The 18,605-nt window shown below is 39.9% G+C and overlaps 1 protein-coding gene across 38 annotated transcripts in view; it reads right to left on the reverse strand.

The window, feature by feature from the left end:
* The window catches only part of NEB (nebulin), a 268,629-nt gene that overhangs the window by 78,638 nt on the left and 171,386 nt on the right, over window positions 1-18,605 (reverse strand). For all 38 annotated transcript variants that reach the window (XM_053258532.1, XM_053258395.1, XM_053258346.1 and 35 more), the window contains 15 exons: window positions 18,375-18,479; window positions 18,177-18,281; window positions 17,315-17,422; window positions 17,110-17,223; window positions 16,051-16,248; window positions 15,567-15,671; window positions 14,771-14,875; window positions 12,842-12,949; window positions 11,981-12,088; window positions 10,946-11,053; window positions 9,997-10,101; window positions 9,806-9,910; window positions 6,662-6,760; window positions 1,386-1,496; window positions 636-740 (listed from right to left, as the gene is read on the reverse strand). In XM_053258532.1, the coding sequence (XP_053114507.1) occupies window positions 636-740; window positions 1,386-1,496; window positions 6,662-6,760; window positions 9,806-9,910; window positions 9,997-10,101; window positions 10,946-11,053; window positions 11,981-12,088; window positions 12,842-12,949; window positions 14,771-14,875; window positions 15,567-15,671; window positions 16,051-16,248; window positions 17,110-17,223; window positions 17,315-17,422; window positions 18,177-18,281; window positions 18,375-18,479 (1,689 nt within the window). The remainder of the gene's footprint in view (window positions 1-635; window positions 741-1,385; window positions 1,497-6,661; window positions 6,761-9,805; window positions 9,911-9,996; window positions 10,102-10,945; window positions 11,054-11,980; window positions 12,089-12,841; window positions 12,950-14,770; window positions 14,876-15,566; window positions 15,672-16,050; window positions 16,249-17,109; window positions 17,224-17,314; window positions 17,423-18,176; window positions 18,282-18,374; window positions 18,480-18,605) is intronic.

Here is an 18,605-nt window from a genome sequence, read left to right on the forward strand (position 1 = left end):
GGTTGCCTGTGAAAACGATTCGGAAGCTTCATCTAGTCCATAATGCAGCGGCCTGCCTCCTCATGGGCGGCCGTAGATTTGATAGTGTTACACCTCCTTTATGGTTGCTGCACTGGTTGCCTATTCACTTCCGGATCCAATTTAAAGTGCTGGATCTCACCTACAAAACCCTTATGGGCTTAGCACCTGTATATCTCCAGGATCGCCTCTCTCGGCCAGTTGACATGTCTTCTCAGTTGGCCCTCCTTAGTGTCCCAGACCCTGGTGTAGTGTGTGATGCCTGGACCCGTAGGAGGGCCTTCTCTGTGGCCACCCCTCTTTTTTGGAACACCCCCCCCTGTCCCCAGATCTGTCCAGCCCCATCCTTAGGGGCTTTTAAGGGCCTTTTCAAGACCTACGTTTTTCGCCAGGCTTTTGCCCTTTAAATTTTCAAAAAAATATTCCTATCGTTATTGTTCACCACCTAGAGTCTTTGGAAGAGGCAGTATAAAATAAAAGTTTAATAAATAAATTAATTAATAATAAAAATAAGAGGACTAAATTAACTAGAAAATAATTAGAAAGGGTGGTGCATTACTGAATGGAAATTCCATACATGTCTTCGAGTCTCATTTATATTAACAAAAGATTTTTACCTTACTTTGCAGTTTTTGTCCTCTTTTGGCCCTTTTGAAATCTGGTGTATCAAGTATAGATGTGTACTTGGTCTTTTGCTCTTTGCCTGCAGCTCTGTATACAAGCTGGAAGAAGATACAATACAATTATGTCTTCTACAACAAATCTTATAGCAAAAGTAAACTCTTGCCCTCAAAGAGGAAAAGTACAAAATAGTTAAACTAATTGTTAATGAAGAGAATATAATCTGATGTTGTTGAATGAGAGTCTATCCTCATCATGAATTGAACCGACAGCTATCAAGACATAAGCTTATCACATCTCACTGACAGATAGTTCAAGTTAAATTTTATTTCCATATCAGTCATAGCTAAAATGCAACATGTGTGATAGATAGTAAGTTAATTAAAAGACCTCAAGGGCTGGCCTTTGACAATTACTTGGCAAAACTAATTATACATAAAATTCATGATCATGAAAAGAGGTCCAAGCATGCAACCAAGCTATCAGGCTCAGCAAACATGGTGGCATAGTTGGGTACTGAGAAACCCGTTCAGGCAATTCTATAGAAAGCGCAGCATAAATGTGAACAGAGACCTGCTTGTAAACTCCAACCCCCTGGCTTTTGTGCTTGCCTCCACCCTGAAGCAGCTTCATCCAAGCGAATGCAGCACACTGTCAAAACATGCTCAAGCGACCTAATTTCCATTTAAATTCTTCTTCACTTAAGTGTGTGTTTATTTCAGACAGAGAAAAACCACCAAACGTACTTCACTCAAATGGGTCTTTAGCTCCTGGATGTTCCTGTACACAGGTGTGTCCAGAACCACTTGATATTTATCTTGCATCTTCTTTGCAGAATCAGTATACACATAATGAGACTGAAAAATAAAGCACCTGTGTCAAAAACCTTGCAATCATTAGCCCCAAACATATAACAAGAGAAACCCAACAAAGCTAGTATTCACACCGAATGTTAGCTCTACATGAAATATTGTGATTTCCCTTGGGCAGCATAGCATGGAATGTCACTAAAGTTGCCTTGTCAATGAGTTATTTGGCTTCATTAGGGTGGTTTCAGTAGTACTAGACCACATATAGGAAGATGCTGAAAAGCATTATCTCATACTGCGTGAGAGGAGACAATGCTTAAGCATTTGGTAGTCTACCAAAGAAAACCACAGGGTTTTGTGAGCACCAGGAGTCGAAATCAACTTGATGGCACAGTTTACCTTACCTTAGACCACAGAAAATATTGGGACTAATTTTGTAGTGTCTGTATTCAGCACACAAGCACATAGCAACAATATATTGAAGCTGCTTGCAGACAAATGTTTCTGCACTCAACTGTAGCGCTATTAACAGGAGACGAGAACCACACTAATGCTACACATGTGGAGTCCAAAAAACCCATTTATGCAGCAGCTACATGCTTGCTTCTGAAGGTCATGTACTTATTATGTGCCAGGGGTATTTTTGTTAGTCTACCTTTCCCATGGAAGTACTTTGTACAACCTGTAATTATGTCCCTGAAGGCTGCATGACCTTCAGGGACATAACTAATGTTGCTGGTTTGGCTAGCCCATTTACACAAGCAGCAAGCAGCATAGACCCTGCGTGAATTGTGAGTGTCAAGTGCCCTGAGTCAGTGCACCTGTCATTTGCAAAAGATAGTAACTGGGTGTCTTGATATCTTGAGATACTTTTAAACTGGGATAGTGAAGTACAGTGGATAGCATTTTGGCTGTCGGAGTCTGAACAATGAGCACATTACTACTAATTTCTACAGGTGCGTCTCATTATCCTCAGGGATCCCGTTCCCACAGATTACTGTAGGTAATGAAACCATAGTTAATGAGGCATTGAGTCTATGGGATTGTGGGGGTTAGGTTCCTAAACAGGAAAAAAAATCGCCAAAAAACCAACAAAGGGCCAAATAAAGTGGGCCTCCTGGAGTCCAGCAATGCCCCCCCCAATTCCCCAATGGTCCCCAAAAGTCCAAAAAAGTTGTAGATTTCCCCCCTATTTTTAATTGATTTATTTTTTTGTTTGTTTAACATAATGAGCCACAAAATGGCTCCTGCATAGTCCATGGTCATTTCTGGCCTTCTAGGAACCACAAATACATGGGTTGTAACCCTGTACATCGTTTGGAAACTACAATTGGTACAGAATGTGGCAGCTAGACTGGTCACTGGGACAACCCGAAGGCACCAAATAACACCAATTTTGAAAGAACTGCATTGGCTGCTGACATGTTTCCAAATGAAATACAAAGTGCTTTATAGGTTATTACCTATAAAGCCCTCAACGGCTTGGGTCCAGAGTACTTAAGAGAGCGCCTTCTCTGTCATGAACTCTGTCATCTATTAAGATCATCTGGAGAGGTCCGGTTACGGTAGCTGCCGACTCGTTTTGGTGGTGACTCAGGACCAGGCCTTCTCTGTGGCTGCCCCGGGGTTTTGGAATTTATTTATTTATTTATTTATTTTATTATTAATTTACAGAGTCAGACAGGTGTTATTGACTGGTTTGTTTTATCCAGACATCAAGTCCTTCCCAAGGAACTGGGACAGCTGAATTTTATTGTCAATGTTGTTGCTACTGTTATAGATATCATCGCAGAATATAGGCTGTTCCCAGTAAAGTTGTTTTTTGTAATTGGCTGATGGTGATTTCTGTGGCCCCTATGGTGTTGAGGTGCTCTTCAAGGTCTTTTGGAACTGCACCCAGGGCACCAATTACCACTGGGATTATTTTGGTCTTTTTCTGCCACAGCCTTTCAATTTCAATTTGTAGATCTTTGTATTTGGTGATTTTTTCAATTTCTTTTTCTTCTATTCTGCTATCCCACGGTATTGCTATGTTGATTATTTTGACTTGTTTTTCTTTCTTCTCGACTACAGTTATATCTGGTGTATTGTGTGGCAGATGTTTGTCTGTTTGTAGTCGGAAGTCCCATAATATTTTTGCATCTTCATTTTCTACCACTTTTTAAATTTTATGGTCTCACCAATTTTTGGCTACAGGTAGCTTGTATTTTTTGCAGATGTTCCAGTGTATCATCCCTTGTCATGCCTTTGTTTGTAGTCAGTCTGCGTGATCTTTTTACAACAGCTGATTAGGTGGTCCACTGTTTCATCTGCTTCTTTACAAAGGTGGCACTTGCTGTTTGTTGTTGACTTTTCTACTTTTGCTCTTATTGTATTTGTTCTTAGTGCCTGCTCTTGTGCAGCCAGTATTAAACCCTCTGTTTCTTTCTTCAAGTTGCCATTCTTAAAACATTGCCAGGTCTAGGTGATGTCTGATTTTCCACTTATATTGTGCAAATATTGACCATGCAGTGGCTTCTTTTTCCATTTTTCTGCTCGGTTCTTGACTTGTTCTTTTATTGTAGGCCTGCTTTGTTTCATTGGTGTTGAATAGTTTCGCGTTATTGACCATTTGAAGTGCATCTTCTTCACTGTCCTTGATATATTCTTCAAGGCCTCTTTTCTCCTCCTCTACTGTTTGATGGACTTGCAGCATTCCTCTTCCACCTGAGCTGCAAGGGAGGTATAGCCTATCGACATCACTGCGGGGGTGCAGAGCATGATTGATAGTCATGATTTTCCTGGTCTTACAATCTAGCGTCTCTAGCTCTGCCTGGGTCCAGTCTATTATTCCTGCAGTGTATCTGCTAACAGGTATAGCCCAGGTGTTTATGGCTTGTATGGTGTTCCTGCCATTGAGTTTGGATGTGAGGATTTTTCGAACTCTCCTGATGTATTCACTTCCAATTTTTCTTTTAACTTCAGTGTGTGTGATGTTATCAGCCTGGAGAATGCCCAAGTATTTGTAACGTTCTTTCTCTTCCAGGTTCTTGATGTTGCTTCCATTGGGCAGTTCTATTCTTTCTGTTTTTGTTATTTTCCCTCTGTTCATTATTAATGCAGCACACTTGTCTAGTCCAAACTCCATTGCTATATCGCTACTGAATATACGGACAGTGTTTAGCAGTGATTCGATTTCTGACTGGGACTTTCCATACAACTTCAGATCGTCCATGTACAGCAGATGGTTGATTTTACTTGATGTTTTAGATGTTCGGTATCTGAGGCCTCTTTTGTTTAGTATTTGTGAAAGTGGGGTCATGGCGATTACAAACAACAGAGGGGATAGTGCCTCTTCTAATGCTAACCTGTCCAAGTGTCTTGCCATTGATTAACTGTGTACGCCATATGTTCATTGCTTTTAAAAATAAATATCTGAATGTTTTTGCTGACACCAGTTGTTTCTAAACATTTTAATATCCATGAGTGAGGCAATGAATTGAAGGCTTTCTTGTAGTCAATCCATGCAACACTTAGATTGGTTTTTCTTCTCTTGCAATTTTCTAAAATCATTTTGTCAATCAGCAGCTGGTCTTTTGTGCCTCTGGTGTTCAGGCAATTTCCTTTCTGTTCAACTGGAAGCTGTTCATTAGTTAATAAGTGTTGCATTACTTCATCTGCTATTATTCCAGTTAATAACTGATGGTTGGCAGGCCGGTTATCGGTCTATAATTACTTGGAACTGCACCTTTTGCTGGCTCTTTCATTATGAGAATAGATTTCCCAGTTGTTAGTTAGTTGTTATTGTTGAATATCACCTCCTTGCAAAATGTGATTGAACTGTTTTGATAGTTGTTTATGAAGGCTTGTTAGGTGTTTAAGCCAAAAGCCATGCAGTTCATCATCGCCTGGTGCAGGCCAATTTTTAATTTTCTTTGCTCTTTCACTTATTAATTCTGGTGTTATTATTAGATCTTGCATTTGTTGGTTACTTTTTTCGACCTCTTTCACCCAGCCTGCTTTTTAATTATAATCTATTGGATTGTCCCATAATTTCCCCCAGAATTGCACTGTTTCTTCTTTATTTGGTGTTTCTAGGTTTCTTGCAGTTTCTCCTTCTATGCTTTGGTAGAAATGTCTCTGATTCGACTGGAACTGGAGGTTCTGCCTGTGTTGTGTAATTCTGGCTTTGTATCTGCTAAACTTCTTTGACACTGCTGTTATTTGCTGCTTTATTATTTCCAGGACTTCTCTAATTCTCCTTGAATCTAGGTGGTATTTTTGGATCAGATACTGTTTGGTGTTTTCATTCTTCAGCTTCTTGCCTTTCATATCTTTCAATTTATTAGCATCTGATCTAAGCCTGGAGATTTTATTTACTAATCTAATCTTCCATTTAGGTGATGTACTACTTTCTTTTTTTACAGGTCCATTGATCTTATATCCGAGCTCTTGTGTGTTATTATTATTATTATTATTATTATTATTATTATTATTATTACTACATTTATATTATTATTATTACATTTACATTTATATCACCCCTGCTAACTTGGCAAAGAGGCACCTTTTACCGTGGTGATTCTCTTTATTTAGCAGGGGGAGAGTAACTGGCCCTATCCACGCCCAGCACAGTACTTCCAGTGACTGTTGCTGGTGTCTATCTTATGTTTCTTTTAGATTGTGAGCCCTTTGAGGACAGGGACCCATCTTATTTATTTATTTATTTATTCTCTCTGTAAACCGCCCTGAGCCATTTTTGGAAGGGCGGTATAGAAATCAAATAAAAAATAATAATATCCCGCTCTTCCTCCAAGGAGCCCAGAGCGGTGTACTACATACTTAAGTTTCTCTTTCACAACAACCCTGTGAAGTAAGCTAGGCTGAGAGAGAAGTGACTGGTTCAGAGTCACCCAGCTAGTATCATGGCTGAATGGGGATTTGTACTCGTGTCTCCCCGGTCCTAGTCCAGCACTCTAACCACTACACCACGCTGGCTCTCCTTATCAAAATAAGAGCAACTCCTTCTCTGTTTGCTTTTATGAGGACCCTGAAGACGTACCTGTTTTCCCAAGCTTTTAATTCAAATTCAAATTTTAATATGTTTTAATTCATTGAGATTTGTATCTATTATATGAATGTTAACTTGTACACTGCCTGGAGATTTCTGTAGCAGGCGGTATAGAAATAGACAGACAGACAGACAAAATAGAACAGATGACATAGAAACATACCCAGAGTTTGCGCAAATGCCGAGCACGGACCATATCAGGAGTATCATACAGCAAGCAGCCCAGACCTCTCAGCCACTGCAGATCTCCTTTGTATTTAACCTGTGGAACAATTCCAAGAACAGGCATTTTGCTTATAAGTTTTCCATGTTATATACAATAGATAAATTAGCGGTCCTATGTCTTATCATCATAGGGTTTAGAATTCTACAATAATTCTAATAATAATAATAATTACAATAATAATTCAAGAATTTTAAAAGATGAGAAAGTAAAGATTAAAAAGTTCAGAAGCCAAGTCTAGGGGAATATTGTACACTTAGCCTTGGGGGAAAGACGTTTGATGTAGACAGAGGCGTATCTAGGGGAAACAGTGCCTAGGGCAAGCACTGAAATTGCACCCCCTGTCCAAACATCTGACACCCATCTTTCAGATAACTTTACCATGATATCAGCTGAAAAATACAAGTCAAGCTCATTAATCTTTTAATATTTCAAAAACTATTTAGCAGTGGATGTAGCCAGACCAAAAAATGCTGGAAAACTACACATTTCAGTATGCCGGGGCTCATGAAATACCCAAATACTATGTGGAGGTGTACTTGGAAAACTAAACAGAAGTGCCTGTCTAATTCTCTACTATGCATTGTAGCATCACTATTACATATGTTTTAAAAATAAATGGAGAATTTGACTTTTCCCAGATACTCTGAAAATAATTAAAGGATATGCAGAGTAAACTGTGTCACTGCTTGGAATCTATTCTAGTCTTTCAGAAAGACAGTTACAATGAGAGAAAGAGAGCAAGAAACTCCCACTGGGCCTTAATACTAAGGATTTCACACTGATTCAAAGACAAACTCACCATTAATAGCCATATAATTAAGACATCACATTTAACTCACTTATCACAAGAAGCAAAGTAAGAGCAAATGAATACAATCCTAGCTCATAAGCTTTAGCTCAGTATTCACAAACCCTGATTCTCTGTACATAGTGCCAAACTAAATATGTGTACAGTGACATATTATATTAATTTTTTTAAAAAAAAAATTACCAGTAGCACCTTCGAGGGCTTCCTAAAGGCCGTGGAGTGTGTATGCAAAGGTTCCCCCTCTAGGGCCTTGCAGGGACCATTTGAGCATGTGCAGTGGCCATTTTTTTTTAATAAAAAAATATTAATTGGCCGCTGAAAACAAAATAGCTTCTGTGCATGCTCAAATGGCCTCTGTGAGGCCTGGCATGGCCTATGGCCTCACAGAGGCCATTTGAGCATATGTGGTGGCCATTTTGTTTTTGGTGGCCATTAAAAAAAATTAATTTAAAAAAATGGCACCCTCCTTCAAGTGGCGCCTGGGGCACGTGCCCTGCCTGCCCCACCCTAGATACACTCCTGGATGTAGTGATGGTGTATTGACCATATTTCAGCTTAGTTACAAACGCTGTGCATGTCTGCTCTTGGACTGCATCTGATTCCCATCAAGTGCACTAGTTCATTGATGCAGTGGGATCGGGTGAGGAGTACCTGCATCACATTGAGCCGATGTATTGGAGGTCTTATTGCCAGAAGCAAAGTAGCCTCTCTGTCTGTTTATGACTTTGAAAAAGCTGCTGCCTTGTAGGCATTTAAATAACTGCTTTTGTCCCCAGCTGCCTGACCACCACTATGTTGCATCATTTTCCTGGTTCGTTGTCGGGGGAAATGTCCACCCCCAAATGGGTCCTCTACACATGCTGCAAATGCTAGCTCAGTATTTAGTAGATGGGAGGAAGGAAAGACATGTGCGCTTATGGCACACACATGTCATTATAGTGTGTGCTTGGACTCGGAGAAGTATTATCCAAACTAGTCCATTGGTAGTCAAATGGCTACTGGGCAAGTAGACAAGGAATGGAAATTGGGGGTCAGCAAACTGTGCAAAGCTAGCTGATCGCCGCCTCTCTAGGCGGCGCGGCTCGTTTGCCCTCAGCCCCACCTCCAGGAGCATGTGGCACCTGGGAGCCTGCTCCCATTGGCCCCGCTGCAGCTCTGGAGGCAGGGCCAACAGCAGCAAGCCGGCAGCACGCATGCGCCGGCTCAGTCCTTCTCCGGATCGTGCACCCTCCCGCCCTCCCTCTGGCATAGGCTGGGCTTTTGCTGGTCGCCGTTTGGGGCCGGGCAGGAATTTTTGGGGCACACGCTTGATTGGCCTTAGCGTGCACCTTTTTTCGCCTGCCTCAGTCTATACCAGTTATTACCAATCTCATTCATCGGAGTTAGAATAGTTAGCCAGGTAAACTTTTATGGTCACCTTCATCTGGGTGTTGGTGGGCACAGTGCGGTGGTGAACTGCTAAAGCAGTGCGGCACCTTAGGTAAGCTTTTAGCTGTAAGGTGGAAGGGCTTATCCCTTGAGGCTTGACAGATCAGGGATGCTGCCTTGCTCCTACCTCTCTGCAAGTGACATCCTACCGTATGGCTTGACAGCGTCGGACGGGTGGCGTTAATTTGCAGAGACCTGACCTTAGGTCGGCGACGAAGGGCGCCCCCTTCTGGAAGGCGGGCCGCCTGGAGCCAAGGCGTCTGTGCCATGGGCTTTTAGGCCGGGGCAGCCATGTGGGCCGACCCATTGTGGACCGCACTGTTGCTGGTATGAATGCCAATCCCAGCTGCCGTGCCCTGCGTGGCACTATTTAAAACCTGTTACCCCTAATAAAGTGGCCAATATTCTCCAAAAGCATTTGTGTCCGTGTCTCCTTGGGTCTGGGTGCAATGACTGTTTTCTCAGTTCTTTTTCTTTGCTTCACTTTCCTAGAAACACTGTGTAGAAACTATACTGGATATTAAGGCTTTTAGAAGAAACAGCTTACATATTTTAAAGCTTTTTCTCTATGCTCCTGAATAATAAAAATGTTGCCTTAAACCCCCCCCTCCAAAAAAACCCCTGGAAACTGGGATTTCTAAGATTCACAATAGAAGCCCACAATTTCTCCATGACAACAAATTCTAGGTTCCCAAAGCAATCTTCTAACTCATCTCATAAAACCATATGTTATTAAACAGAAAAGTAAGTGGGAGTTAGAAGGGAGGTAACACAACCAAGATTTCTAGAAATGAAGAAATCTAGCTGGTTGTGTTAAATTCAAGGTGCTTTTTAAAACCACTTACATCACTTGTAATCTCTCCAACGTAACGGCTGTGTATCGTTTGAGGAGTAAATGGCATGGAAATCAAGTGTCCTTGCATCTTGAAGAAATCAGTCTTGTAGATCAGCTGAGAATAAAGAGAGGGAAATTAGGGGGTACTTTGCATCAAATATTACACAAATCACAGTTTCCCCCTGAATGAGAGAGACATACATCACTGAAAGATTCTTGATTAGTTTTCACTTGTCGGATTTCTGGTGTATCAGGTGTAGTGTGAATCTTGTCCTTATTTTTATGATATGTCTCCCGATAAAGCCTCTGTAACAAAAGAAAGTGTTTCAGATGCACATGAGCCAACAGACAAACACACCCTGATTTGGAATTGCATGCATGGTTTGCACTTAAAAGATCACTATTCAACTTGAACTGACCGGCTCAATCGAGGGATGCTAAGAAATGTGCTTATGGCTTAACTCTCTTTAAATGAATGCTACTGGCCCAAGATCCTTGAGGGCAATTTTGAGTGGAACTCTCGTGCCTGGAATGGATTGCTCCACTGTAGCTGACATTACAATTTGAGGCAACTCACTAATGGAGGGACTGAATTTATTTTGAGCCATAAATTACATGCTTTACATGCAGAAGGCCAAAGGTCGACATATTCAGGTAGAGGGAGACCCCTGCCTGAATCATGGGGAACTGCTGCTGGTCAGTGGAGACAATACTGGGCTAGATGGACTAATGGTCTGACTTTATTACATATGTACTATTCCTGTTTTATTATCCCTATATTACTTCTTGGTCATCCATTCGAACAGGAAAAGGCAGAGGAAATCAATCTAGATTTCTACCACTAAGCCTTTGTAAACACCTATATGTCTACTCCCACAGAATCCAATAATAAACATGTGTAATCAGAAAAGAGTATTAGTGTCATTGCTTAAGTTAAAATACAGGCTTTGAAATCATTAACTTTTCCAGTATGGAAATTGCTTATCAAGAGATTTTATATCTGTTTATCAAGATATTCTATAGAACATGGGGACATGAGTGTACTACAAAATCATACCATTTTTAACGCGTCATATAAGAGTCGTGATCTTAGATAATTTCACCTAAGTGCAATATAAAGGCCAATTTTCATAAATACAATCTGCATTACCTCATTGAGAATTTTGTTGACTTTCCTTGTAGTTACAAAAGGAACAGCTTTGGGTCCAAAATTGTAACCTTTAGCTTTGAAGTGTTCAAACACTTCCTTATATTTCAGCTGAAAAATAAACAAACACATTTAAGATGAATGTGCCTTTAAGAAATGAAAGCTGTTTGTAACAAACCTAAAACTGAAATAATCTGTGGGTTCTATGCAAAGTTCTCATTGTTTAGAGGGAGCCCCTTCTATTGGAGGAAGAAAACTGCTGGATACAACCCTATGTTTTACACATGAATATGTATAAAGATATACTAACACAAGGTTTCTTAACCTTGGGCCCCCAGATGTTGTTCGACTACAACTCCCAGAATCCCCAGCCACAAAGGCTATGTCTGGGGATTCTGGGAGTTGTAGTCCAACAACATCTGGGGGCCCAAGGTTAAGAAACCCTGTACTAATATGTTTATACACACACACACTTTATAATATATGGGATTGCAGCTAGATATCCATCTTATGCTTCATAACTCCTCTGTGTCAATACTTTTGTCACCCCCTACACCCTGTGTGTTTGTGCATTTTTCCATTTCTGTAAAACAATATAGAATTTGTTTCTGCAACACTAGGTTGGAAGGCAAGCTCTGGACTTAATGGAACTAGCTAGCACATCATCTTGCACTAGTGGAACATGTTTGCACTAGTAACTAGACACTAGTGCCAAGATGATGTGCTAGTGACTAGCAATTTGCAGCATTAATCTAGATGTCAGTCATTGTGGGGAAGAACTATTGAATAGGGTGATATGAATTGGGAAGGAAAAGGATTGCTTTGTTTTCTAAACAATCCTAATAGAACAAATGTTTTGCTCCCCATTACTTTGCTATAGAAATGATAATAGCTGATCTACAACTACCCTGAAATGCTTTCAATGGATTTAGTGTTGTAAATTCAAACTGCTTGTTGTAGTTCATCATACATCTTTTTACTTATACTACTATTTATCGTACGCATAGAGTTAAAACAATGATCCAATCCACCACTCACATCACTGCCAATGTACTGGGCATGTTTAGCATGCTTGAAACCAGGGGTGTCCGGTGGGAGTTTATAACCAGTGGGAAGTGCATGCAAGCCAGCATTTCGGTACAGACCCTGTCAAATAAAAAAATAAAAACACATTTGTGACCATGTCTAAACATCCATTTCTTCTTTTGAAGTTAACATGTTTCCTTAACATTAGATGTATCTATGCACACACAGTGCACCTGTCAGCATTCACTCAATTATGGGAGACATGACTTTTAAAAGATCCTGCAACCAGAGCTAGCATTTTGAGCTCATACATTCTAGACATCCCAGTTTCTCCTGAGGCAGCCTGTGAAGTATGCTCAGTTTTTCTGACTGGCCTACCCAGACATGGCTGTGCCCCATCCCTTCATGTTTTTCTCAGCTGCTCATGATGGGCACCAGAGCCTTAGTCGCCACTGTGCTTCATGATATTGTGCATGGGCTTCTAAACACACATTACAACTATGGCTGAAGATCCTGCAGCCAAGAGAAGCAGCCAGAAGGTGCATTTAACATGAGATGGTTCTTCTGTAGCAACTCGAGACACTAGTTTAACCCTCCTCGCAATTTAATTGAGAAACAGAAGAATTAGTAGTAGAAGAATTATTTCTTTTATTTTTGTAATCTAGAAATACATAACTGAAAAGCAATCATGTAGGTCAATTTGCATGCGAGAATTTGGCCATTTCTCTCTCTTTCTTTCTTTTTTTATTATTCAAATGTTTATAATGTTCTTTTTTTTTTTAACACCACCAATCCCACTGAATCCTCTCTCTCCCTCATCTCCCCCTCTCCAGTTCTGTCAATCTCAATTAGAAACATAACTCTTGCACTTACTTCATTCTGTATCTTGTTGGCATGATTTGCCCGCTCCAGATCCACTGTCTTCTCTGTGGGTGTATATTTCCCTTTGATATTGTGTACGTAGTCATGACGGTAAACAGCCTAAGGAATTTACATAACAGAGTTGTGTTAAATTGATGCTGAGTGGCTGTAAATGCCATCTTGTGTATAAAATATGCTGGTTGGACATACATATTGTCTACATTTTCAAGAAGAGAAGGCAAGATGTCTTTACAAAAGAAATATCCTAATGTGGGGGAAACCAGCCAATCTACTTATTTCCCACAGAAAAGGCAAGGTGTACAATTACAGGTAAGAGATATAAAGAAACTGGAAGAAGTATGACAGAGTTGGGGAAGGAGTTGAAAATTTGCTATACCAATCTATATAACTAAGGTTCGGTCACAAAACCGCTTCTGGTGTACTAGTAACTGCCCTATCTACTCACCAGTGTCACATGTTGAGGCAGTTATGTGACTGTTGATCACACCCACCCACACACCCCTTTATGTGGATTAGCTTTCCTACAAACCACTGAACCAGGGCTTTTGAAACATTGCAAATGTGTGCAGAAAGCAAACCTAGGAAGAGTTCTGCATGCATGACAAGCCTGTTGTATATGTAATTAGAAGTGGTACATAAAATTAGAAACTTACATCCTGATCCTAGAACCATTAAATGTAAGTAAATTCCATTGAAGTTAATGGAGTCAGCTTCCACAAGAAAGACTGCAATCCAGCAGCGATTAAAGTATGTGTACGCCTATTGAAATCAATGGTCTGAAACTCACTTAACTCTGAGCTGGATTGGCTTCACTGTATTTATCATCAATATAAGCATATATTGTGTATATTATATAAGCACATCATGATACCAGGAGCTTTCCCAGACAGGAGGCTTTACTGTTATACTGCTAGTTCTAATGTTGCCCCCAAAACTGATGCAAAATGTGAAATTTTTTACCCTGGATATAAGTCGGGCTACACTCTAATGTGCAATGAAAAACCTGAATTGTGTGTGAAGTGCTCCCTGAAAGCTCGCAGGGACTTCGGGGTAAATCTGGCTGTAAATATGTGAATGCACACTCTCCATTCCGGAGGAGATGCAAGCTAAAAGCCAGGTGTGAAAAACTTTCAAGTCAGGAAATTAGCAACAACAACAACAATGGATAAACACTGCTGGCATCCCTGAACCATCTCTAAATAGAATACATCAAGGGTGGGCAGACTTCAGGCTTGTGGGATCTACATTGTTGTTGTTTTACTAGAACCCAAAGGTCCGCTGAAATCAGTGGTGAAACCTTGTCTCAGGTGGGGGCAGAGCCAAATGAAAAATAATGACTTGCAGGGTGGAGCCAATTTTCTACTGCTCCTCGTGAGCCATACACAGGATTTATTTATTGATTTGATTTGATCTGATTTGTATACCACCCTTCCAAAATGGCTCAGGGCGGTTTTGTTTGTTTGCATCCCAATCTATCCTATTGGCTAAGAGCAGCTGGCAGTATTTGTGGGGGTGGGATAAATTGACCTGAACTTTTCTGACTTGCAAGTTAAGAAACAGAAAGTTATGTCACCACTTAACAGTAAAGTACCATTTTCCAGCTGAGGAATACTGAAACTCAGTGATATGCAACTTGCTCATGGATCTCTTGAAACTATCGTTAAACAACTGGGGAGTCAGAAACCTAGCTGATCTACCTCCAGTCATCTATAGATCTTCCTGTAGATCCCAATATGCCTTCCACCTGCCCTCCCAGAAGTACACAGCCTGCTAACCTGATGGTGCCAGGTGTTAGGTATTACTACAGCAGTGTATTACTAGCAGCAACGGTACTAATAAACTATTGAAAAGCAAAAGTAAAAGATTGTATTACAGGAACTATTAAAAAATTGAGGTAAACATAAATACAGGGAGACTTACTTCACTCAGATTCATGCCACTCAGGACATTCTGAACATAGACAGGAGTGTCTGTGACCACGGTATATTTGCTCTTCATTTTCTCTGCTTTCGACTTGTATTTGAACTATGAAAACACGGGGTGGGGATTATTTTCTTTTCTTATCACAATTACTGTTGTATTTAAATATCCTATCCATTTAGCAGCTTTTCTTCAAGTAAACATTACCCCTCAAGTATACTGGTTGGACATGCCAACTACCCAGAACCAGGAGACGCCGCGCTCCCACAAGTTATAGAGAGCATGCTGGAGACAGCAAAATTAACAAAAGAAGACTGAAATTATTATAGTCTCAAGCAAGTTGACAGCCTCATGAACAGAATACTAGTTTCAGCAACTTAGCAAATAAACAGCAATTCGAACAGCACTAGAATTCACTGAGAGGGGGGAAAGCTACATCTTAAAAAACAACGCATTGACCTGGAACATCACACCAAAATGCAAATAGCAAATGATTTCTATTTACATTTTAATGTCAACAGTGTTGACATTAAGACACTACACAGAACACAAAAGCAACATGGTCTCTGCCCCAGAGAGTTTATTCTGCTGTGCATACAGTTTCTGGAAAGTTATGACTGCTTGCCCATGGGTACCTAGAATGTGTACTTTGGGACAAAACAATATGCATGCAGCAAATACACATTGACAAACCACCCATTCAGGTATTTTTGCCTGGCATGAAATTGTTGGATGCTCAGAGCCAGGAAACAACTTTCAGAACAGAGACAGGCTGTTGTTGTCAGACCATACTTACATCATCGCGCAGGTCATAAGCATGTTTGGCATGGAGAATTTCAGGCGTATCCCAAACAAAGCAGCCTATGCCTTTGAGCCAGTTGAGGTCATCTTTGTATACAATCTAAGATTTTGGAAGAAAAAAAGAAGAGAATCAATGAGTGATTCTTAGTAATCAAATTGGCAAAATTTATTACAAGAGAATTTTTTATTCATAATATAAAGCTAACCTATTCAATTATGCTCGTTTCATTAAAAATTCCCTAGTCATTTATGGTATCTGTAGATCATTTTCTAAGTTGGAAAGGAATCACCACTGGCACTGCTGATGTGAAAACTTCTATTATTGAACTTCTTGCCTTAGTTTTCAGTTATTGTTTGAATAACTTTTGTCAGAAGCAAATATTGTCAGAATAGTTTTTTCCTAAGTAAAAGACTGGAAATATGGATTTCACAATGAAAGCTTTCTGAGCGGCAGACATGATCTAGTTTTGTAGACTTACATCACTAAGTTGGTCATTGACTTTTCGAGCAAGGGCATTGGCATGAAGATCTGGGATGTTGGCCCACTCGTGGAGACGGATGCGATAGTCAATTTCACTGACTTTCTTCTGAGTGCTCTTAGCAGACACAATATCCACCATGTCTGGTGCAATATGGATTTTGGCCTTGTTTTTTTCATAGCCTTCTCTGTACAAACGCTATGAAGTTGAAAATAATGGCATTAGTCACAAAAAAGAAGTCATGTTTGAAATACAATTATCCATAGCTAATTTTCTAAGGTAGCAGATGCTATAATTAGCATCTAATTATAAAATAACTAAATTAAAATAATAATATTCATCCATGCCAATTCTAATTATAGCATTAGAATTGGCATGGATGAATATTATTATTTTAATTTAGTTATTTTAGAATTTTACTTTCTCTTCAAATTGCATCCAAGGTATCCAAGGTGGCTTAAGAGAAATAAGGTTGTTTAATGTGATGAAGAAAAACTTTATTTGGGTCTGGTTCAGACCTAGTTGAGTATCTAGGCAAGGTCTGTGAGTTTTGGATTTCAGTACTGCTGCAAGGGTTGCTATGGTAACATAATGTATCAAAGTGCTGTTTGGAGGGAATTGAAGGAATTGGGATAACATATAGACTGAAATGTTAAGAACGGCTGGCAAATGGTGATTGGTGCATACTCTCAATATAGTCTGATGTTTGACCTTTAATATTATTGGGTAACTGGTTATGTTGTATGCCCCTGATTGGGGGGAACTTTACAATCCTTACTTTGCATAATATTGAAACTTTATTCTATTATGATTGGTTCAGACAGTGTGTTGTAAGCCCCTAATTGGTGGGCCTGTGTTTGCATTAAGATCTGTAACTGTATAAAGCACTTTACAAGTCTACTGGGTGTGCAGGCACCTGGCATGTCGTGATAATAAATCTTGAACCTGATGGATGGTGTGGCCTCTGCTCATTAAAATGAACTCCTGGAGTTTTACATTTTCTCCAACAAATGTAAAATAGTACTTGGCGTATTGGAAATTATATCAAAAGAAGCTTACATCAATATTCAACTTGCCAACTCTTAAGCATCTTGCAGTGTTGGGATCATCTTGAACTCCTCTTGGTAGAGTGTAAAGTGCTTTAAACCTATCATATTCCTCCCGATACTTTACCTATGCAGAAAAGAAAATGGAGATCAGGTTATTTGATGCATTTTGTTCTCTGGACAATAATTTCAAAATTGCATGGCTTAGATGCACTTACAATACTGGCATTATGCTTCAGTTCTTTGGCACGAACCAACGGCACAGCATCAGGAGGCAATGTGAAACCAGTGGCTTTCACTTTATCCCATGCTTCCTTATACAGGTTCTGAAGAGAGAAGAATCAATATACTTTTGTCTGCTGGAAAAATCTGCTTCTGTATATTTCAGTATCTAATGCTTTGTATAGACTCCAAAAGCTCTGAGCTACCAAAGCAGGATAACCAAGTATCCAGCCACTTTTCTGCCTTCTACAGCAACTAGGCTGAAGGTGAAACATATGTTCATGTGGACCATTGTTTTATTTGTTTTATGTACTTGAACATAGTTTTATATATTTGAACATAATTTTTCTATCCAAAATGTGGAGAGCAGGTAACAATAGCTTAAAATCCAACCGAGATGGCTAAAAACAAAATGGATGCTAAATACCTATTTTTTTAAATTAGCCAGCCTAGAAAAGCCAGCACAACAACAGACGGAGATTACATGCAAGGTTTGCTTTGGTTCTAATCCTTGAAAACAGGGAAATTCCAAAGGTACAGGGCCAACACAGAAGTCTTTGTTTGCCCTAAATATCCTGCCTTATCCACAGATCATAATCTCAAGAAGAATTCTGGACTGATGGGACACAAGATAGCAGGAAGTCTCTTGGCTGCAGTCCTAAACATGTTTACTAGTATATGAATCTTATAGCAGAGTGCCTTACTTCTGAATAAACTTGCACAAGTATTGCCTGCATGGTATGTTAGCCCCAAGCCATCATATTTGCTATCGCATGCTGTTTTTAATATCTGTAGATAAAAGCCCTAAAATCAGTCCATTCCATCAGTCCATTCAAACTAAAGTTTAAGTCCACTCACACTGCTGAACAAGTGCTTGAGGTTCTGAGTCCTTTCATGATCCACTGTTTCCAGCACTGTAGTATATTGGTCCTTGGTTTTGTGGTACTGTTCTTTGTATTTCAGCTATATCAAAGGAAGATTTAGCAATTAATTTACTTTGTGTGAAGCACTGAGATCAAGAGAAGAGAAGAGGATAAAAGGGAAAGAATTACTCACATCACTAGCATTAAAACTACTCTGGACTGCAGTTACATAAACAGGAGTATCCATAACCACGCCAAAGTTCTGCAGATTGTCTTTTCCCTCTTTTGTGTACTTCAGCTGTGAAATCAAGACAAAAAGAAGCATTAGCACTGAAAACAACTGCCCCTTGAAGTTTAGTAACTTCAAGTACACAGTGTTGCAATGATTTGTTCCTTTGGGTCTTCATGCAGTCGCTATGATAGA

Source organism: Hemicordylus capensis, chromosome 1, assembly GCF_027244095.1.
Source record: "Hemicordylus capensis ecotype Gifberg chromosome 1, rHemCap1.1.pri, whole genome shotgun sequence".
Lineage (NCBI taxonomy): Eukaryota > Metazoa > Chordata > Lepidosauria > Squamata > Cordylidae > Hemicordylus > Hemicordylus capensis.